Source organism: Panthera tigris, chromosome D3 (genome assembly GCF_018350195.1).
Source record: "Panthera tigris isolate Pti1 chromosome D3, P.tigris_Pti1_mat1.1, whole genome shotgun sequence".
Classification (NCBI taxonomy): Eukaryota; Metazoa; Chordata; class Mammalia; order Carnivora; family Felidae; genus Panthera; species Panthera tigris.
In genome coordinates, this window is record NC_056671.1 from 54,634,050 (window position 1) to 54,657,736 (window position 23,687).

The 23,687-nt window shown below is 37.9% G+C and overlaps 1 protein-coding gene across 11 annotated transcripts in view; it reads right to left on the reverse strand.

The window, feature by feature from the left end:
* CCDC178 (coiled-coil domain containing 178) overlaps positions 1-23,687 on the reverse strand; it is a 463,104-nt gene that overhangs the window by 428,821 nt on the left and 10,596 nt on the right. For 10 of the 11 annotated variants that reach the window (XR_006210059.1, XM_042962674.1, XM_042962673.1 and 7 more), the window contains exon 2: positions 6,213-6,293. Coding sequence is in view for 10 of the 11 variants with exons in the window: in XM_042962674.1 (XP_042818608.1) it covers positions 6,213-6,270 (58 nt within the window). In the remaining variant the exon portion in view is untranslated. Of the gene's footprint in view, positions 1-6,212; positions 6,294-15,997; positions 16,165-23,687 lie in introns of those variants that run through there. The other variant, XM_042962668.1, reaches the window with a different exon arrangement.

Here is a 23,687-nt window from a genome sequence, read left to right on the forward strand (position 1 = left end):
ATAGGTACCCGGAGGAGAACGCGAACGCTGGGGGCTGCAGTAGATCAAAGACGGAGCGCGGGTGCTGCTGCGAGGTCCGCCCACAATTTGTCCAGGAAATTGTCCAGGGCTGGGACGCCTCGGTGCAGGCCTTTGCACTTGCGCGTCTCCGCCACGACCCGGCTGGGGCGGCTGCTGTGGTCCAAGGGCTCCGAGGGCAGGATCTGCCAGTGGCCAAATAAGCAGTGGGGGAAGGCCTGGTCGCCCTGCGGGACCTCAGGTCGGCGCTGAGGCCAAAGGACTCCTTGAGGAGCCGTAGGCCTTCAGCATAAACAGGGATTTGCCGGCCACCTGGGACTCGACGCGGCCCTCCTTCCTACGGAGGACATTGTAGATGGCGCCAACCACTTCTTCCGGCCCCTGGAGCTCCCTCCACAGGGTGGGCGGGCTCCCTGAGCTGGGGCTGGTACTGAGCAGTCCGTGGTTAAAGGCGGTGCCACGTGGTGGGGTGGGGGTGGGGGTGGGGGTGGGGGGTCTGAATGGCTTCCCTGCGTGACGTCGCGTCGCAGACGTCAAGGCTCAGGCCTCGCAGTCTCCTGGCCCGGCGGCCTGGCTGGAAACCGGCCACCGAGCTGTCCTTGATTTTGTTGAGGTACCGTACAGTCCGGGTGTTGTCGTTGAAGGTATTGAGTCCGGGGCCAGCAGTCTCAAAGTGATAGAAGATAGGATTCAGTAGGCAGAGAGGGAACGATTAGAACCTGAGGTCCCTGGGTGTGGAAAAACATATTTTAGAACAATACTGAAGAGTGTCGGACCAGGCAAACCCCCTCAGGCGTAAGATTCCTCTTAAGAATGTGACAGACGCCACCTCCTCCCCTTCTGGTTTCCCTCAGGAATTTGACAAAAAAACCTAACTAGAAATAAGTAGTAGACCACAAAGGGTATGGCCCACAATGACATGGCCATGGGCCACCCCTCACACAATGGAACTGAGCCAATCAGGAAGGGACCACCCAGCACCTAGAGAGCTAGGGAGCCTAGGGTAGGACCCGGGAGGGAGCGAGCGGGACGGCAAGGGAAGGCTGCCCAGAACCTTACAAAACAAGGACCCTTGCTTGTAGTCCCGGGCATTCACTTTCAAATGTACCCCTTTGTAAAGAGAGCAAGCTTCACACTATTCTTCGCCCCTGGTCTTATACTCGAGTAAACTTTTGCGTGCTTCTTCTTTTGTGTCCACCTCTTCACCCTTCGGAAGCTGGGAGAAAACGAACCCCGGGTATTGAGGTAAAAAATCCTGCAACGAGAGCACCGGATCTTTTGGGTCTAGGCCAGGTGCCACAGGTACTCTTCGGCCAGACAGCGGCCTGCCGCTTCAGTTCCCGGCAGGCCCACATCTAGCGATGGCCGGTGTCCTCCGCCAGGTGGTCTGCGAGGGGCACCTTCATGGACTGCATTTTGTGCTTGTTTGGGGATTTGGACAGGCAGAGCCCTTTCGACTCCCCGTCGGATTTCTTGAGAGGGATGCAGGTGTGGTCCTCTTCCAGGTTCTTCAGGCAGGTCTCCAGGTGCAGCTCATTGGCCCCTGCGATGATGGGCACCCAGGATGCACTGCTTAATGATGCACTGCTCCACGGGGTCTGACTTGGCCAGCTGCTTCAGCCCCTTTACCAGCTTGGGTAGGTCGGCATGGTTCTTGGCCTCCACTGCAAAGGTGATGACAGTCCTTATGCTGAACTTCATCACATGCATGTTGTGGGTGTGCTCCCAGATGCTGATGGTACCCGTCTTTGCCAGGAATTAGTTCACACCAGACCCCTGATATTCCCACCAAGGCACGTAGGTTTGTGGTTGCCAGGGCTGGGCTGAGGAGGAATGGGGAGTGGCTGCTAATGATATAGGGCTTCTTTGGGAGGTTATGAAAGTATTATAGAATTAAGTAATGATGATGGTTATACAACCTTGTGATTATACTAAAAACACTGAACTGTACACTTTGAAGAGGTGAATTTTCTGGTTCGTGAATACAAAAAAAATTTTAAAGTTAAACAATATTACCCAGAACAGCGCTTAGTAAACTGCATGCTGAGTAAATCTCTGCTTCAAATGAATTGGATTTCATAATCAAATCCTTTTTATCGTATCTATGATATCTCAAGAGAAATGTGTAACTTTAAATAGTTATATTAGAAAAGAAAAAGGGTCTAAAAACTAGCGATCTAAGTATCCAAATTAAGAATATGTGGAAAAACAAAGTAGAAGGAAAATAAGGGGTAATAATTAATAAAATAGAAAATAGACCACCGCCAATGAAAAAAAAAACCTAGGGATAATTTAAAAGATCAGAAATTACTACTTTGAAAAGTTTAGCACAAATGGACACATCTGGCAAAATTGATCAAGACAAACCAGAAGAAAGAGAAGAAACAAATGCAATATTATGAATATAAGTGAGAACTGCATGTAGAAAGATATAAAAGTAAAAAAATATTAGCTATGTGGTCTCAGTATACTTAAAATTTAACCAAATGAACAAAATTTTAAAAGAAACATAACTTGCCAATAGTGAATTAAGAATAAACAGAAAGTCTAAATAATCCTATTGCCAATAAATAATTTATATCAATAGTGTCTCTCTGAAAATTAACACATAAGTTTAGCTAAACATTCAAGAAAAATTAATTAAAATATTTTGTTTTTCAGAGAACAGAAAATGAAGAAACATTCCCCCAATTCAATTGTGAAGTTATAAATACCTTGCTAACAAAATTAGATTAAAATAAGGTAAGTAAAAAATTCCATCATGTTTAATGATGAAACATTAAAAGTCTCATTTTAAAAATCAGGAACAAGAAGATAAATGTGCATATTTTTATTGCTTCATTTAACAGGGTTCTAAAGGATCTAGTCTAAGCAATAGGGGAGGGAAAGTGGTAAAATTATAATGGGAGGAAAGTAAAAACCAAACCTCGTTTTCAGATGATCAAACTGATACTAGTGAATTAATAAAATAAAGTAATATAAGATGAAATGTATTAAGACTATAAATGTATTGTATTAGCATGTTGACATATAATAATATAAAGCTAAATGTGATTTGAGAGAGGTGAGAGGACTCAGGGTTCTATTTCTTAATGTGGGTTATGATTGCACAGATATTCTATCAGTATTCTTCATACTTTAATATATATTTTTACATGTATGAAATATTTACCATTTCAACAGATAAGACACTAATCTGTTAAAAAAATAGTACAGCCTCTGCCTGTTACATTGAAAAAATACATTATGAAATATAAACAGAAAAACTAATGCAGTATCAGTATCATAATTCAAATATATGATACTGCTGTGAAATTCAGTTTTATATTTAGTGAAAATATTACCTAACAGGCAAAATATTACAGGTAGTAAGTTTGTAGAAAGGTATTGTTAAATGTAATAGAAATTATTCCAGAGCTAACCATTTGTAAGCATGAGTCACCTGAAAATACTGTTGATCAGCATGTTTTAAGATATGGCTGTGACTCTATAGACCAATTTGGAAGAGCTTAATAATGTATTTTATTATTTATATCAGCTAAGAGAAAAGAATAATCATCCAATTCTGTATGTATATTTATAATACAATAAGAATTTTTATATGGCCACAATAGTTTCATGATGATTGATGCAACATAAGGAAAGGATTTGTTTTTGATGTTAAGAAAAGTACCATGTTGAATATCATCTGGTAGAAGTTAATAAATAAGACCTCACACTGTGTTCTTGTGATGTTAATGACAGAGTTAATGACAAACATTTTCAAAGGTTGGTACATAATTAGGTTCAGTACATCATCCAGCAAAGATTGCTTTGGGCTTAAAAGTTTGAAATCTGCCAAGACATAGTAATAAACACTGCAAGTCTGATAAATTTCCATAGTTTGAACATGGACATCTCAATGCTTTGCTTGATGAGCTGAATGCGCTCTGTAGTGGTTGGTTGGTTTACACAGAGGATGGGAAGCTTGATGATGGTATGATGCCAAAGAGATAGAAATTAATTTTAACTGATAATCAATATTTATGCCAACATTTCAAATATTGGTTCTAATGTGATTTAAATACAAATATTGTAAACTTACCCAAAGCAAATACCAAGCAAATACCAAAAGACAATTTATTAACCATATTATTTTCCAAAGAGTTAGCCAGCCAGACATATTCCATTCCATATGCACATACAGAACTAATCTATATCATAAAACACTCATATTCCATTAAATAATGTGGAATGTGATTATATTCATGTATATCTCTCCATCACATAGACTAAATACAAGTGGTCTGCCTTTTTAAATATGATTAACTTTCTCCTGACGTACCACACAAAGGAGTTTTTGCTTGCAAACTGGTCAGTTTCTACTGCAATACAAAACAAATAGACCTTGTGAGGTCATTCAAAGGGAAACCATCAGCTTAGCCCTCAAAAGTGTTGGAACAAACTACTAGTTTTTAATTAACATTGTAATCAATCCAAAAAGTTTGAAAAGTTCTTTTCAAGTATTTAAACAAAAGATATGTGCAAGTATGATTTGAGTATCTTCTTTCCAAATTTTGTCCTTGGGAAAGTTGTTTTAAGTGAATAACCTGGTTCATATTGCTAATCTGAAATTGAAATCAGTTTCCAGAAATCAAAAATTTTTGCTTAAATTTCACTATATAAACTCTATGACAATGAAATTGCATGTTTTTTTTTTCAATTAATATTGGTAGCGTGAATAAAGAGCTAAAAACCAAGGTTATTGAAATATTGTGAAAGTGAATATAGTAACAAGTACTAAAATCCTACCCAAGATTGGTAATCCTCCATGAAATCTATTGTGCAATATTCTCAACCATGTTTGGAATTACTATATGATTGCTTTCTTTTGTAATCCCTAATAAGATTGTGGCAGCTGGATTGCAATAGTAGTCCCAATAAGTTTTCCTCCTAGTGTTTTCACCTTCCTCCTTTCCACTGTAACTTTGGAGCATCCATCATCAAAAGAATGATTTTAACCGCTTGTCCCTTGAGTCTGGGCTGGTCCTATGACTTGCTTTGGCCAATAAAATACATCAAATGATAATTGCCAGTTCTGAGCCTTGACCTGAAAAGGCCTTACGAGCTTCTATTTCTCCTCTCAAGCCTTGAGATCAAAGCTGCTGGATGAATATGAGAGACAACATAGTACAGCCAAGGCTATAGGCCTATGAAAGATCAAACCCCAAATAAATAACATCAATGCTTAGTTGACCTATGGCTTAGTGCGGATGTATGAATGAGCCATCCTGAGCCCACCTGAAATTAATAGAACCACTCAGCACACTTATGCATAAGTAAACTAAAATGAATATTTATGATGTTGTATGCACCTGCATTTTTTGGTTGGTTTTTATGTAGCATTAGTGCAACAATGGATAACTTGACTGTCAATGGACTACAAAGTATTCAAGGCAAAATTCTATACCAAGGATTGGCAAACTTATTCTGTAGAGGACCAGATAGTAAAAATTTTAGGTTTTGTAGGCCACATGCATTCTCTGTTGCATATTCCTCTTTGTTCTTTTTTCTTTTCTTTTCTTTTTAACAACACTTTACAAATGTAAAACCATTTTTAGCATTTGGGCTGTAGAAAAGGGCTACTGTCCAGATTTGGCCCATCAGCTGTAATGTGCTGACCTCTGTCCTATATGATGCAAAGACATATTACTAACACAATGCAGAATAAAAGATGTTGGGGCTCAGAATGCAAAGTAATATAATAAAAGCTAATACAATTTTAAAAATAGAAGTACCAAGTATTTTTCATTTTTAATTTTGTGTTTGTCTTCAATGGGTGCTGGTAAAATTTTAATAACCAGCTGTTATTAACCAGCCAATTTCAAGCAATCAGAGGAGTAGCGCTGAGATATATGCAATTGGCTCACATGAGCCAGTAAGAGCTGGCTCTGTTGTACTACCTATATGTTTTATTGCCTATACTTTTGTTCAATAGTAAATATAAAAGAAATTGATTATAATCCAGATAGTGGGTTTTCCTTAAACTGATTTACTCCTTTCATTCACCTCACCTTCCTGATCCCAGTAAGGTTTGATTGTGTGACCCTTTGTCCTGGAGAAGACTACTATCTTTGCAGCTGCCTTCTATGATTGACTTAATTGCATTTACCTATGACCTAGTTTCAAAGAAAATCATTTAATGATAAACTTACTTTTCTTGGCTTGATCACCTCCAATGAAAGAACAGGAAATTGTCTTGTTTTCAGGCATGGTTATTTACAGTATTTTGAAACCTAATTAGAAAGAAAAATCTTTACATATCATGAATCAAAAGTAGCATATATTTAATTTCACTAAAAGTTGTCAATTTAAGAACTAATGTCAGAAATAGGTTTCTAATACTTGATATAGATATATAAAAATCAATACTAAATTATGTTAAAAATGTAAGGAAATGCAACAATATGCTCTTCTTCCTTTGAGAACTATTATGATCCTATTTGGGAACACCAAAGATAAAAATCCTCATTAAAAAGGGATCTTTGATCCTCTGCTTTGCAGATAGCTTTGAAACAGACAACGGCCTGCCGACTAGATTTTTTTTAGCATTTTCACTGTAACTGTGGACTCAGCCCTGTGGAGATTCTGGAACCTATGATGCTTCATTTCCTATGATAAAGTTAAACTTTACTATCATCTCTAGTTTCCATCCATTCCTTTTTTAAACATTTTGTTATGGATAAAATCAAATACATACAAAGGTAAAGAGAAAGTTTAATGGATCTGTATGTGTCCTTCAACCAATTTCAACTAGTAGCCCATATGAATTCTATATACCTACCTACCAACCTGTCTAACCTACCTACCCTTGGTCATATTTAAGCAAATCTCAAGTATAGTATTGCATTTGTAAATATTTCAAGAATTTTTTAAATATAGCAATAATACCAATAATATAAATAAGACAGCTAACAATATGGTCTTAATATCGCTAAACATATAGTCAGTATTTACATTTCTTTCATTGTATTATTTTTTCTCCTGTTTTTAAAGCTTTTGGAGTAATAACACAAGCATAACATTAAACTGAAATGTCTTTTAATTCTCTTCATAAGTTCTCCTTTTAATTCTCTTTATGATGTTTCTTTCCTCTATAATTTATCAATATGGAAATCAAATATTTTGTCCTATAGAGTTTTCATATTACTGACAACATCCCTGTTCTATACTAAGTTACTCAACTGTAATTCCTATAAGTCAGTATTTATTAGAAATTTAAATTACTGAATGAAAAGACAGTAATTCTGTAACATAGAACTAATCACTACCTCTTTTAATTTGTAGACCTAAAACATCATTGAGTTGAGAGATTAGAAATCAACTAGTTCAATTTTTTTTTTTTTTTTTTTTTACTAATAAGGAAATTGGCAAATTGGTACTAAAATTAGTAAATTCATTCAATGTAAAAAGACAGCTTAGGAAAGAGTGCTCTGAAAGAAAACCCTGAATTCCAAGTCTTGTGCCCCTTTGAATAAGCCAATCTACTGCATCAAGAACAACTTATTACTGGAAAGGAAGCTATAGAAAATTACATAATTAAATTTTACTTTATATCAAGATTACTTTTTTAATTCAATGAAGATTGTAGTTAAAATACAGAATCCTATTTTCTCTTCTACACAAAAGTACTGGAAAAATATAAGAAAATTAATTATTCCAGTAATGAGTTCCTGGGTAACTTGGAAAAATGCTCTTACAAATTACTACTAACAGAAATATGGTTAAAATGTATTTTTTTAATGTTTATTTATTTTTGAGAGAGAGCACGAGCAGGAGAGGCAGAGAGAGAGGGAGACACAGAATCCGAGGCAGTCTCCAGGCTCTGAGCTGTCAGCACAGAGCTGGACGCAGGGCTTGAACCCACAGGCTGCGAGATCATGACCTGAGCTGAAGTAGGCCGCTTAACTGACTGAGCCACCCGGGTGCCCCATGTACTTTTTAAATCTTCATTGAAGTATCTGAAAACTAGCAAGGTAATAATAAATACCTGGGCCAAATTCTGGTAGAAGACAGAAACCCACAGAGGCGAGACCAACATGTAAGGTTGCTTTTCCCAAGGGCAATATCTAATGTGGGAGAGACAGCTGGACAGCTAGGCAGTACTTGTAACAGCCACACAAAACTTTGGAAACAAAAGATAGAATCCAAATTCTACCAAGTGTAGGTGGAAAACTACCCATTCCTACTACTGGAAACTACTGGAAAACTAACCAATTCCTAGGATTGAGACCCCAGAAGTCTGTATCTTAAGGAACAGAATGAAATCGAACTAAAGGCAATGCAAAGACTGCCCATAAACTGAAGTCCAACCACAGATCATCTAGGTAACCCAGAATATCACAGAAGTAAAGTGAATTAAGGTGATTCTTGCCCAAAACAAGGTGAAAGGTAACCCCACACACAAAGAGATTGAATAATAGAAATCAGAAAAGGAAAGATAACAGAAACTAACCCAAAGCTACTCAAGATAGTGAGGTTACCAGATATAAACCACCTAACTATGCTTAACATGTTTATTTTTATTTTATTTTTAATATGAAATTTATTGTCAAATTGGTGTCCATACAACACCCAGTGCTCATCCCAACAGGTGCCCTCCTCAATACCCATCACCCACCCTCCCCCTGTCCTACCCCCCATCAACCCTCAGTTTGTTCTCAGTTTTTAAAAGTCTCTTATGTTTTGGCTCCTTCCTTCTCTAACCTTTTTTTTTCTTTTCCTTCCCCTCCCCCTTGGTCTTCTGTTAAGTTTCTCAGGATCCACATAAGAGTGAAAACATATGGTATCTGTCTTTCTCTGTAGGACTTACTTCACTTAGCATAACACTCTCCAGTTCCATCCACGTTGCTATAAAAAGCCATATTTCATTCTTTCTCATTGCCACATAGTACTCCATTGTGTACATAAACCACAATTTCTTTATCCATTCATCAGTTGATGGACATTTAGGCTCTTTCCATAGTTTGGCTATTGTTGAAAGTGCTGCTATAAACATTGGGGTACAAGTGCCCCTATGCATCAGCACTCCTGTATCCGTTGGGTAAATTCCTCGCAGTGCTCTTGCTGGGTCATAGGGTAGGTCTATTTTTAATTTTTTGAGGAAATTTTTCCAGAGTGGCTGCACCAGTTTGCATTCCCACCAACAGTGCAAGAGGGTTCCTGTTTCTCCACATCCTCGCCAGCATCTATCTTCTCCTGATTTGTTCATTTTGGCCACTCTGACTGGCATGAGATGGTATCTGAGTGTGGTTTTGATTTGTATTTCCCTGATGAGGAGCGACATTGACTATCTTTTCATGTGCCTGTTGGCCATCTGGATGTCTTCTTTAGAGAAGTGTCTAATCATGTTTTCTGCCCATTTCTTCACTGGATTATTTATTTTTCGGGTGTGGAGTTTGGTGAGTTCTTTAAAGATTTTGGATACTAGTCCTTTGTCTGATATGACATTAGAAAATATCTTTTCCCATTCCGTTGGTTGCCTTTTAGTTTTGTTGATTGTTTCCTTTGCAGTGCAGAAACTTTTTATCTTCATGACATCCCAGTAGTTCATTTTTGCTTTTAATTTCCTTGCCTTTGGGGATGTGTCAAGTAAGAAATTGCTGCGGCTGAGGTCAGAGAGGTTTTTTCCTGCTTTCTCCTCTAGGGTTTTGATGGTTTCCTGTCCCACATTCAGGTCCTTTATCCATGTTAAGTTTATTTTTTTGTGAATGGTGTAAGAAAGTGGTCTAGTTTCATTCTTCTGCATGTTGCTGTCCAGTTCTCCCAGCACCATTTGTTAAAGAGACTGTCTTTTTTCCATTGGATATTCTTTCCTGCTTTGTCAAAGATTAGCTGGCCATACCTTTGTGAGTCTAGTTCTGGGATTTCTATTCTATTCCATTGGTCTATGTGTCTTTTTGTGCCAATACCATGCTGTCTTGATGATTACAGCTTTGTAGTAGAGGCTAAAGTCTGGGATTGTGATGCCTCCCACTTTGATCTTCTTCTTCAGTATTACTTTGGCTATTCTGGGTCTTTTGTGGTTCCATACAAATTTTAGGATTGCTTGTTCTAGCTTCAAGAAAAATGCTGGTGCAATTTTGATTGGGATTGCATTGAATGTGTAGATTGCTTTGGGTAGTATTGACATTTTAACAATATTTATTCTTCCAATCCATGAGTACGGAATATTTTTCCATTTCTTTATATCTTCTTCAATTTCCTTCATAAGCTTTCTATAGTTTTCAGCATACAGATCTTTTACATCTTTGGTTACGTTTATTCCTAGGTATTTTATGCTTCTTGGTACAATTGTGAATGGGATCAGTTTCTTTATTTGTCTTTCTGTTGCTTCATTGTTAGTGTATATGAATGCAACTGATTTCTGTACATTGATTTTGTATCCTGCGACTTTGCTGAATTCATGTGTCAGTTCTAGCAGACTTTTGGTGGAGTCTATCAGGTTTTCCATGTCTAATATCATGTCATCTGCAAAAAGTGAAAGCTTGACTTCATCTTTGCCAATTTTGATGCCTTTGATTTCCTTGTGTTGTCTGATTGCTGATGCTAGAACTTCCAACACTATGTTAAACAACAGTGGTGAGTGTGGACATCCCTGTCATGTTCCTGATCTCAGGGAGAAAGCTCTCAGTTTTTCCCCATTGAGGATGATATTAGCTGTGGGCTTTTCATAAATGGCTTTTATGATGTTTAAGTATGTTCCTCCTATCCTGACTTTCTCGAGGTTTTTATTAAGAAAGGATGCTGAATTTTGTCAAATGCTTTTTCTGCATCGATTGACAGGATCATATGGTTCTTACCTTTTCTTTACTAATGTGATGTATCACGTTGATCGATTTGCGAATGTTGAACCAGCCCTGCAGCCCAGGAATGAATCCCACTTGATCATGGTGAATAATTCTTTTTATATGTTGTTGAATTCGATTTGAGTATCTTATTGAGAATTTTTGCATCCATGTTCATCAGAGATATTGGCCCGTAGTTCTCTTTTTTTTCTGGGTCTCTGTCTGGTTTAGAAATCAAAGTAATGCTGGCTTCGTGGAATAAGTCTGGAAGTTTTCCTTCCCTTTCTATTTTTTGGAATAACTTGAGAAGGAGAGGTATTATCTCTGCTTTAAATGTCTGGTAGAATTCGCCTGGGAAGCCATCTGGTCTTGGACTCTTATTTGTTGGGAGATTTTTGATAACTGATTCAAGTTCTTCACTGGTTATGGGTTTGTTCAAGTTTTCTATTTCTTCCTGTTTGAGTTTTGTAAGTGTCTGGGTGCTTAGGAATTTGTCCATTTCTTCCAGGTTGTCCAGTTTGTTGGCATATAATCTTTCATAGTATTCCCTGATAATTGTTTGTATTTCTGGGGGATTGGTTGTAATAATTCCATTTTCATTCATGATTTTATCTATTTGGGTCATCTCCCTTTTCTTTTTGAGAAGCCTGGCTAGAGGTTTATCAATTTTGTTTATTTTTTCAAAAAACCAACTCTTGGTTTCATTGATCTGCTCTACAGTTTTTTTTAGATTAATATTGTTTATTTCTGCTCTGATATTTATTATTTCTCTTCTTATGCTGGGCTTAGGGTGTCTTTGCTGTTCTGCTTCTATTTTCTTTAGGTGTGCTGTTAGATTCTGTATTTGGGATTTTTGTTTCTTGAGATAGGCCTGGATCGCAATGTATTTTCCTCTCAGGACTGCCTTTGCTGCATCACAAAGCGGTTGGATTGTTGTATTTTCATCTTCATTTGTTTTCATATATTTTTAAATTTCTTCTCTAACTGCCTGGTTGACCCATTCATTCTTTAGTAGGGTGTTCTTTAACCTCCATGCTTTTGGAGGTTTTCCAGACTTTTTCCTGTGGTTGACTTCAAGTTTCATAGCATTGTGGTCTGAAAGTGTGCACTGTGTGATCTCAATTCTTTTATACTTATGAAGAGCTGTTTTGTGACCCAGTATGTGATCTATCTTGGAGAATATTCCATGTACACTCGAGAAGAAAGTATATTCTGTTGCTTTGGGATGCAGAGTTCTAAATACATCTGTCAAGTCCATCTGATCCAATGTATCATTCAGGGCCCTTGTTTCTTTGTTGATCCTGTGTCTACATGATCTATGCATTGTTGTAAGTGGAGTATTAAAGTCCCCTGCAACTATCACATTCTTATCCATAAGGTTGCTTATGTTTGTGATTGTTTTATATATTTGGGGGCTCCCGTATTCAGCACATAGACATTTATAATTGTTAGCTCTTCCTGATGCATAGACCCTCTAATTATTATATAATGCCCTTCTTCATCTCTTGTTATAGCCTTTAATTTAAAGTCTAGTTTGTCTGATATAAGTATGGCTACTCCAGCTTTCTTTTGACTTCCAGTAGCATGATACATAGTTCTCCGTCCCCTTACTTTCAATCTGAAGGTGTCCTCAGGTCTAAAATGAGTCACTTGTAAACAGTAAATAGATGGGTCTTGTTTTTTATCCATTCTGATACTGTGTGTCTTTTGGTTGGAGCATTTAGTCCATTTACATTCAGTGTTATTATTGAAAGATATGGGTTTAGAGTCGTTGTGATGTCTGTAGGTTTCATGCTTGTAGTGATGTCTCTGGTACTTTGTGGTCCTTGCAACATTTCACTCACAGAATCCCCCTGAGGATCTCTTGTAGTGCTGGTTTAGTGGTGATGAATTCCTTCAGTTTTTGTTTGTTTGGGAAGACCTTTATCTCTCCTTCTATTCTGAATGACAGACTTGCTGGATAAAGGATTCTCGGCTGCATGGTTTTCCTGTTCATCACAATGAAGATTTCCTGCCATTCCTTTCTGGCCTGCCAAGTTTTAGTAGATAGGTCTGCCACTACTCTAATGGGTCTCCCTTTATAACTTAGAGCGTGTTCATCCCTAGCTGCTTTCAGAATTTTCTCTTTATCCTTGTATTTTGCCAGTTTCACTATGATACATCGTACAGAAGATCGATTCAAGTTACGTCTGAAGGGAGTTCTCTGTGCCTCTTGGATTTCAACGCTTTTTTCCTTCCCCAGATCAGGGAAGTTCTCAACTATGATTTGTTCAAGTACACCTTCAGCCCCTTTCTCTCTCTCTTCCTCTTCTGGAATTCCTATGAAATGGATATTATTCTGTTTGATTGCATCACCTAGTTCTCTAATTCTCCCCTCATACTCCTGGATTTTTTTATCTTTTTCTCAGCTTCCTCTTTTTCCATAATTTTATCTTCTAATTCACCTATTCTCTCCTCTGCTTCTTCAATCCGAGCTGTGGTCACCTCCACTTTATTTTGCACCCCATTTATAGCATTTTTTAGCTCCTCATGACTATTTCTTAGTCCCTTGATCTCTGTAGCAATAGATTCTCTGCTGTCCTCTATACTTTTTCTCAAGCCCAGCAATTAATTTTATGACTATTATTCTAAATTCTTGTTCCGTTATATTGCTTAAATCGTTTTTGATCAATTCGTTAGCTGCCGCTACTTCCTGGAGTTTCTTTTGAGGAGAGTTCTTCCATTTTGTCATTTTGGGTAGTCCCTGGGGTGGCTCCCAACTGCAGGGCACTTGCCCTGTGCTGTCCGGAGTAACTCGTTTTGATGGACGGGGCTGCAGTCAGACCCGATGTCTGCCCCCAGCCCACTGCTGGGGCCACAGTCAGACTGGTGTGTACCTTATCTTCCCCTCTCCCAGGGGCAGAACTCACTGTGGAGTGGTGTGGCCCCTGTCTGGGCTACTTGCACACCGCCAGGCTTGTGGTGTTGCTTCAATGGGATCTGGCATATTAGCTGGGGTGGATCCGCAAGGTGCACAGGGGTTGGAGGGGCAGGCTTAGCTCTTTGCCATTGGTGGTCCCCTGCGGGAGGGGCCCTGCAGCACCGGGAGGGAGGCTGACCCGTCGGAGGGTTGGATCCACAGAAGCACAGCGTTGGGTGTTTGTGTGGTGGAAGCAGGTTCGGTGAACTGGTTCCCTTTGGGGTTTCGGCTGGGGGATGTGAGAGGGAGATGGCACTGGCCAGCACCTTTGTTCCCCACCGAGCTGAGCTCTGTCTTCCAGGGCTCAACACCTCTCCCTCCTGGTGTCCTCTCTCCCTCCCGCTCGCCTTCCGAGCGGAGCTGTTGCCTTTTAACATTCCAGATGTTAAGTCCCACTGGCTGTCAGAAATTGCAGAGTCCGGCCCCTCCACTTTTGCAAGCCAGACTTCAGGGGCTCTGCCTTGCCGGGCAGGCTGTCCCTCCACCACCCCGCTCCCTCCCACCAGTCCGTGTAGCATGCGCTGCCTCTCCGCCCTTCCTACCGTAGCTCTTCCATGGGCCTCTTGTCTATGCTTGGCTCCAGAGAGTCCATTCTGCTAGTCTTCTGGCGGTTTTCTGGGTTATTTAGGCAGATATGGGTGGAATCTAAGTGATCAGCAGGACGCGCGGTGAGCCCAGCGTCCTCCTATGCCACCATCTTCCCTCAATCCCTGAATTACTATCAACATGCTTATAAATATAACATTAAATTTTTAAATTTCAGAAGTAAAGATTATGAAAGTTGAAAACTGCAGATTTGAACTATGAACTGTGATTCTAAACCCACTGGTAAACTTAAAAGCAGATATGACAAAGGTGAAGAATTAGTAAAACAGATTCAGAAAAACAATGATCTTGAAGGAAGCATGCAGTAATAAAAAGATGGAAAGTACAGAGGCAAGCATAATAGTCAGTGCTCTCAACCTCGCTTCCAGAAAGATGGAGTGGATGTACTTATTCCTATTCCCTCTCCTGAGTACAACAAAAACTCTAGTTGTTATCTCTAAAACAAACGTGAGATGACTTTGAAAGGTGGAGAGACTGTAGACAGCCTGGATAGGCACCTTGGAACCAGAGAAACAATGAGGTGGTGAGTTTCCAAGATTTTGTTTTAGTCTTATATATCCTTGACTTGAAGCTGAAGAAACCAGCAACCCAGAAATACCAGTGGGTGCAGATCAAATAAATCTCCAACAGAAGCCCTCTCTAGCAAAGGGACTGGGAAAAGGGAGCTTAGCAAGAAAGAAAACATTTAGATACTAACCGCTCTACTCTAGCCAAACACCAGAGACAAAACTGTGGCCCCTCAAAGGTTGAGTAAGAAGCCACCCTTGCTAGGTGGTTTTGAGGTACCCCAATCTTCCTGCTGGGGTGATGTCAGAGGAAGCCAGGTAGGAATATAGGACTTCCCCCCCCCCCCACTGGTTAGAGTCAAGCCTCTCCCCTTTCATTGTCAATGAACACTGAGTGGGGACCCTGGACTTCATACCTCCCAGCAGCAATAACAAAGGACTGGGACAGTGTCAACGCAGGCTTAATGGTGAATCACATCTTCCACCACAACCCAGCAGGAGTGAGGCTGCACCCTCTACATGGGTTCGGTGGAGCCCATATAGGAAGGAGTAGCTAGGCACTCCTACCTCTCCCAGCTAAAAGTCAGTGGAGGCCTAATGGGGAGCTGGAACCCCCACCCCTGCCCAGCAATAAGAAGTGCAATGTAAACCACAGTGACATATCTATATACCTAGCAGAATGGCTAAAACAAGAAATAGTTTTAACACCCAGTAGTGGCAAGGATGTGGAAGAACTGCATCATCCATACATTGCTGGTTAGAATGTAAAACGAGAAAGCAACTTTGGAAGATAGTTCAGCAATTCTTTTTAAAACTAAAAGTGGGCCTTCCAATATAACCTAGCGACTGTACTCTTGAACATATTTCCCAGAGAAATGAAACTTATTTTCACTCAGAAACTTCTGCATAATATTCATGGGAGCTTTGTTTAAACTCGCCAAAACCTACTGGACATCAGCATTCAAAAGAATGAAACTGAACCACTTTCTTATACCATACACAAAAATAAATTCTAAATGGATTAAAGACCTAAATGTGAGACATGAAACCATAAAAATCCTAGAGGAGAACACAGGCAGTACCTTCTTTGACACTGGCTGTAGCAACTACTTTCTTTCCAGATAGGTCTCCTCAGGCAAGGGAAACAAAAGCAAAAACACACTAGCCAAAGCCTGCACACTACCCAAATGTCCTTCAGTGGGTGAGTGGTGAAACAAATTGTGGTACATCTATAACATGGAATATAACCCTGCAATAAAAAGGAAAAGACTCTTTATTGATATATGCAACAATTTGGATGAACCCCAGATTAGTTATGCTGACTGAAAAAAAAACCAACCTCAAAAGGTTATATATTGCAGGATTTCATTTTTTAAGTTTTTTTTTTTTATTTCTTTTGAGAGAGAGAAAGTACAAGTGGGGGAGGGCCAGAGAGAGAATCCCAAGCAGGCTCCTCACTGTCAGCACAGAGCCTGATGCAGGGCTCGAGCTCACAAACTGTGAAATCATGACCTGAGCCAAAACCAAGAGTTAGACACTTAACAGGCTGAGGCACCTAGGTGCCCCGCAGGATTTCATTGCTATCCATTAAATAATGTAATAGTGATTGAGAACAGATCAGCAGTTGCCTGGGGATGGAGATCAGGGAAATGTTGTGATGATGCACAAGTATCTTGATTGTAGTGGTGCTTACACAAAGCTACACATGTGATAAAATTTCATAGAGTTATATACCTATACAGAAAAAAAATGCAGGTATTGCTGGTGAATCAATGAGCTTTACAGTTTGTGCTTTTGATGTTGTACTATCGTTCCCTATGATGTTAACACCAGGGGATGATGGCTGAAACGGGCACAAAACCTTCCTGTATGTTTCCTTGCAACTTCCTGTGACTTTATAATTATTTTGAAGTAAAAGGCTTGAAATAAATAAAACCATAAAGGGAAAGAAAAATAGGATACCTAGAAAATCTCCATGCTTGTGGAAATTAAGAAATAAATTATAAATGAACTATATGGAAGAATACATCACAATGGAACTTAGAAAAAAATCTGGACAAATATAAACATACTGCAACATGTAGGACACAACTAGAGCAGTCCCTGGAGGAGGTGTGAGGGTGGAAGAATGTCTATTTTAAGCAGTATTCCAAGGGGAAGTCCTTTTTGAGAAAGTGATGTCTGATTATAATGAATGGAGAGAATGTGCCAAAAGCTTTCAGGGAAGCGCTATCCAGGAAGAGCTACAGAGGTCCTAGAGTCAGGAATGATTTAGAATGACCCAGAAACAGTACCTGTAGGTAGTAATTAACTCTAGAACCAATCCTAATGCAAAAGGGTAAATTAACAACCACAAAAAGTCTATATAGTGTCTCAGCTAACTTTTATCCGAAACATTCAATCCTTGGACCCGGTCACTGCTTGGAACCCTCGAGCTGTTTTCATCACCATGGCAGGCTAGCTTCTTAACTTGCCAATAGAGCAAAATTGCAGGTCCTTCACAGGTCTTGCCAGAAATCTGGCTGCTAAATTTTCAATACTTTTGCAAGCCAGTTAGGGACTTGTAGTAGCTTAAAATCAACCATGGTGACAAGATCTATACCATGGAATCAGCAAACACCAGAAATGAGGTTTTGTTTTTGTGTTTGTTCTGAGAGGTGGTTGTCAAACATTTATCAGTATACTACTACCAAAGAAAGATTCCTGAAAAGATAGGACATGAGCCGTGTCACTAGATAGAATATAAGGTTACTGGAAGAGAGGATGAGAGAATTATAAATGTGGTGACTGAAATGAGCTAGGTTATCAAAGCTGGAGTGGGTTCCACTTAGAGAAAAATGAATAGAGAATTTGATTCTATCAATTGGGTTATGAAGAGGAATAGAGTCATAAGAATGGGAGAGTAGGTAAGAAGAAATATTAATTTCGGGCTAAAAAAGTTTAGACATCAGTTGTTTCAAACATACTCATTCTGAAACTCTTATTTCCAACCTCTCTCTTTTTAAAGATATCACCTCCTACTTCAGAGAGAAAATAGAAGGAATAGGATCTAAATTTTAATATCCTCTCACCAAACCTACAAACCAAACACATCTGTGCTTTCATGGCCTCCTTCTGTTCTGACAATGTAGGGGTAGCCCTCTACTGGTTTGTCTTATCCCTCTACTTGTGCTAGAGAGCTCGTAATATCCTCCCTCTTGACTTATTATTTCTGATTACAAATCAAAACTCTTATCTTACTAAAGCTCTCTGTTGTGCTGTCATCTTAAAACGATTGTTTATCTTGGCATTCATGAAGCCACACATTTCTTGGTTCAACCCCCTCCCAATAAATAGAAATGCCTTTCTTTCCATAGTTATGATTCCTTATGAAAACCACTTCATCAAGCATACCCTTTACTGTATATCCACTTACTGTGCTTTATTTTTTCTAATGACTCATTATTATTTAACCTGATAATACATTTTTATAATCTCTTCCTTTGTTTCCTCTTTTCTGTTAGAAGGCAAAATCTGGGGGCACCTGGGTGGTTCAGATGGTTAAGTATCGACTTTGGCTCAGGTCATGATCTCACGGTTCGTGTGTTTGAGTTGTCCATGCTGACAGTGCAGAGCCTGCTTGGGATTCTCTCTTTCCCTTTCTCTCTCTTTCTCTATCTCGTACTTTCTCTCTCTCTCAAAAATAAATTAATTAATCTTTTTAAAAAATTTAAAAAAGAAGGCAAAATCTGTGTTGTTCACTGCTGTACTCCTACCATCGGTTAACAGCAGCATTAAATAGAAGTTTCTACAGTGATGAAAATGTTCTAAATCCATGCTATCCAAAATGGCAGGCATTATACTAGCCAAGCCATATGATCATGTGGAATCACTATTAATCGTTTGAAATCTGGCTACATAACCCAGGAGTTGCTTCTCTGTTTGTTACATTTTAATTAATTTAAATGTAAATAGCCACATATGGCTAGGTGCTACTATATTGGACAGCACAGATCTACTACAGTGCCTTCCACATAGGAGGATTCAGCAGTCTTGTTGAAAATGAAAGAACGCATGAATGAAAAATACATGTATGAAAGAATGAAATACCTGCAATCAGTTTATAGTTTATAGATTTGGCATGGAACTGTCACCTTCCCCTCCATCTATTCAAGATTTCTGGCATCGGTTCTGTTATTAAGGTTTTGATTAGAATTTTTACTTGTTTCCATACTTGCCCAGCATATTACACAAGGCTTTTGTTTCACCACATTAGGCTGGCATCTTAGCAAATCACCATATTCCTCAAAGTTTGTTTACTTCCTCATTGCTAAAGCAAGATTTCTGAGCTATTTCTCTTTCTGGACAGAAAACCCTCTCACTTTACCTATTTCCTCTCATAATTTTATTTGTACTTGTCTTAAATATTCTTAATGTGAAATATTACATGGCAACATAAAAGTAAACACCTTGTATTCTACAATGTGGACTGAGATATAAGTGGTTAACAATATCATTCAAATTTCATTGTATTACTCAGGGGTCACATTTCACCTCTTCCTCACCAAAAATTACAACCATCAAAATTATAATCCCCATGGCTCCAGTTTATTTTTATTACCTATGTATCTCAAAACAATATACTGTATCATATTTATTCAGAGTTTTACAACTTTAAATTAATGATATTATACTCTATAAATCATTCTACATCTTATTTTTATTGTTAGGAAATTTTTGAGATTTATCTATGTTTTTATACCTAGGTGTCTTTTGTTCTTTTTCACTGCTGTATAGAATACTACTGTTTTAGTACACTGTTCTATTAATGATCATTTCAGTTGTTTTCAAATATTTTCACTATTATAACCTAGTCTACTATAAGGTTTTTAAAGTTTATTTATTTATTTTGAGAGAGAGAGAGAAGGGGGGGAGAGAGAGAGAGAGAGAGAGAGAGAGAGAGAGAGAGAGAGAGAGAGAGAGAGAATCCCAAGCAGGCTCTATGCTGTCTGGACAAAGCCCAATGTGGGACCTGAATTCAAACCTTGAGATCATGACCTGAACTGAAGTTGGACACTTAACCCACTGAGCCACCCAAGTGCGCCCCCTACTGTAGGTTTCTTACATACTTATCTTTGTGTCCTATGTTAGAGTATCTCTGGTGTATACACATGGTAAAGTACATTCTGGGTTGTAGGTTATTTTTTTTTAACCTTCAATAGTTCTAGATATAGTCCTTTGTTATTAATGCATTACAAGGATCTTCTCCCAGTTTATTTCAGTGTTCCTATTTGAAAACATATTTATTTTTAATAGAAATAAGCATATAAATCAGTTTGGATCACCCGCTGCTCAAATCCACAAACAATAGCAAAAGTCATTAGTTAGACAATTTAGAAACTCATCCTAAACACTCAGAAAAATTAAAGCCTTAAAGCCAATGATTGTACCATATACTCTTCTAAAAGCTAATAAATATATTTATATACTTCATCTTTGTAAGATGTTTCTTTTCATCTATGTTATTTTCATGGTTTTGATAAGGCTATGAAATTAATGTGCTATTTTCCTATTCTTTCATATCCTCATGAAAATATTAAGCAACTTTAGAGTATCTTAAGTCATCTTAGTAGCCATGATTACCTCACACATTCTTTTCAGTAATCAGTGCAAACATATGGATAGCCTTCCAGTAATTGTGGAAAACATATTTATTTGTTTATTCTTACTGGATTTATCTTTAATTCAGCTGATTTATTTTATAATAATTTAAATATACACAATAATGGTTAGAAGTCAACATTCTTTTTACAAAGAAGATTTTAAAAGGCTTGACAACAGGAAATACTACGTAAATTGCTGAAATGTTAAAAAAGAAATAAGGGTACCTCAGTGGCTCAGGTCATGATCTCACGGTTCATGGGTTCGAGCCCCCATCGGGCTTTGCACCAAAAGTGCAGAGTCTGCTTTGGATTCTGTCTCCCTCTCTCTCTCTGCCCCTCCCCCGTGCATGCACATGCTCGCCCACTCTCTCTCTCATTCTGTCTCTAAAAATAAATAAACATTAAAAAAATTTGGATGCTTTTTCCAATTTTTAAACCCATAATATAACTGACATTTCAGATGGAAACCATAACAAGGAAGCAAACAGGAATCAGAGTCAGCATCCTGGCCAAAGTCAGTAATCAGAGATTTGATCTTGACTGAGGAGAGGACTGACCAACTCAGTAGTGACTGAGACTAAAGATCTAAAATGTCTAAACCAGATTGCCAATTATATTAATTCTTCTTTAGTTGCATATAAGAAAACTCAATTTAAGCAAAACAAAAAACAAAAACCCCACAAAAAGCAAACAATACAACATAAAAAAATATTTATGGAAAAGATACTGGATAATTAGTGGGGAGTATCGGCAGTCCATCCGTAACATAGGCAGGAATACAGGTACTCAGATGCCATCAGCATTCTGTCTTGGCCTCCAACACTCTTTTCATACTCTTTCTAGTTTTCTTTCTACAACTTGACTTTTCCATGTTTCAGAAATCTTCTCTGATAACATTTCCTGAGACTGTTACTGTTACTGTGACTGAGAACTTCAGCCACCAAAGTGAAGCTGACTCTTTCTCAAATTCGATTCCAGTTATGTTTGGAGGGATTTTAATTAGCCTTACTTGGGCCAAGTGCCTATCAATTGTTGCTGGGAGGTCAGGGTACTATTATTGTGCTAGCTTAAGTCTGTTCTCCATTCCTGGCCACTGTTATGGCCAAGGATGAGGCTACTGTCAGCATAGCTGCCCTCACTATAATGTTGCAGATGGTAGGGTGAGGGAAAGGATAGGGAAATAAGTCTAAACAGACATTCCCAGGGGCTCTATTCCAAAAATGGCAGGCAGACTAACAAGCTGTGATTCTACACAGAATATTTTGGCAATCATGCAGACATGTTTCTAACAATTTGAGTTTTTCCAACAGTGAACAGAGCTATATTATGAGGTAGAAAGCATTATGTAAATAAAAGAGATTATGGATAAACTATAAAATCATTTATTAAGTGTTATATAGGAAAGATTTGGAAAAGTCTAAGAGATTGGACTGCATTATCTTCTAAGATATTCTTACTTTGATGGTTGATAATGCTTGATTTATTTCACTTTAGCCATTCATTGATTCGTTTAGCAATTTTTAGAGTATGTATTGTTTATGTCACTGTGCTACTTGTTTAGGATACAAAAGAATGAGCATCTTCTGTGCCATCAAGGTACTCACCAACTTGATTATATATATTTTAGTTAATACCAACAAATTTTAACACAAGGTCTAAAAGTTACATGTCCATGAGACAATAAAGATCTTCCTTGGTGTATTCCTCATACCCCTTGCCCCTTTACCACACGTTCCGTATTCTAGCCATAACATAAGTCATCAAAACAAGCCATATACTTCCAGGCTGCCATTCCCTTACACATTTTTTTTTTACTCTACCTTCCTTAGGTGTCTAATATGATGTCTCCTTTTACTTCTCACCACAAAACAAATTTACTTACTCCTCCATGTACTTTATTATTACTTCAGTAACATATTGTACTTATAGAATTTCTTAAATAATTATGCACGTGTTTTTTTCCCACTGAATTATGAGATGTAAGAGGACAAGGATGTTGTCTTATTTAGTTTTTATAGTCAAAGTGCAACACAGTAAAAACTCAAAAAAACTGATTGTAACAAGATAAGGATAGTGAACAGTGGGAAATTTCTGAATGAAATGTGACTATAAAAATTAAAGTTAGAGTTATTGTTAATAACAGAAAACAAAATAATTGTCATTTATATATATTTATAAAAACCCTACAGATGACATTTGCTCATGAAGTAGCATAATCTTACCTTAAACATAGAAAAGATTCATATTTATAATGAAGTATAGGTCAATATTCCAATCACATATTCAAGGAAAAACATTTCAGTTTTCAATATGCAATCATTATGATCATTCTTTTTTTACTGAAGTATAATTAACATACAATGTAATATTAGTTTCAGGTGAACAACATATTGATTCAGCTGTTCTATACATTACTCATTGCTTACCACGGTAAGTGTAGTCACCATCTGTCATCAAATAAGGTAATTACAGTATTATTGACTATATTCCCTATGCTGTACCTTTCATCTCTGTGACTTATTTATATGTGGGATCTAAAAAACAAAATGAACAAACGGAAACAAAAACAAACACAAAGCCAGACTCTCAAATACAAAGAACAAACTGGTGCTTGCCACAGGAGAGGTGGGTGAGGTAATGGGTGAAATTGGTAAGGGGGATTAAGAGGTACAAACTTTCAGTTTTGGAATAAATAAATCATGAAGATGCAATCATTATAATCATTCCTGACAACTATTTTCAAAGTTATTTCAAGAAACAATGAAAAAAAGTTTGCCAAACAAAGCTCAACCATTAAAAACAGATAATCTTACTCAATATGCATTTATCAAATATTGACTTCCATTTTAAGCCGAGTTCCAAAATTTTTATTATCCTAGAAAATTTATAATGCCACAACAGTGATAGAAGAAAGAATAACTCCTGCCTTGTGTGTTGCTTTCACAAAGACCATCTTTTTTCTAATCTTTTATTCTTTATTATATAACATATAGATCACATGTATTATATATTATAATATGTATATATTATATTATATTACATACTTTATATATTATATATTATATTAAATCATATATTATATATTAAATATTATAACATATATCTTATAATATGTATATATAATATATGA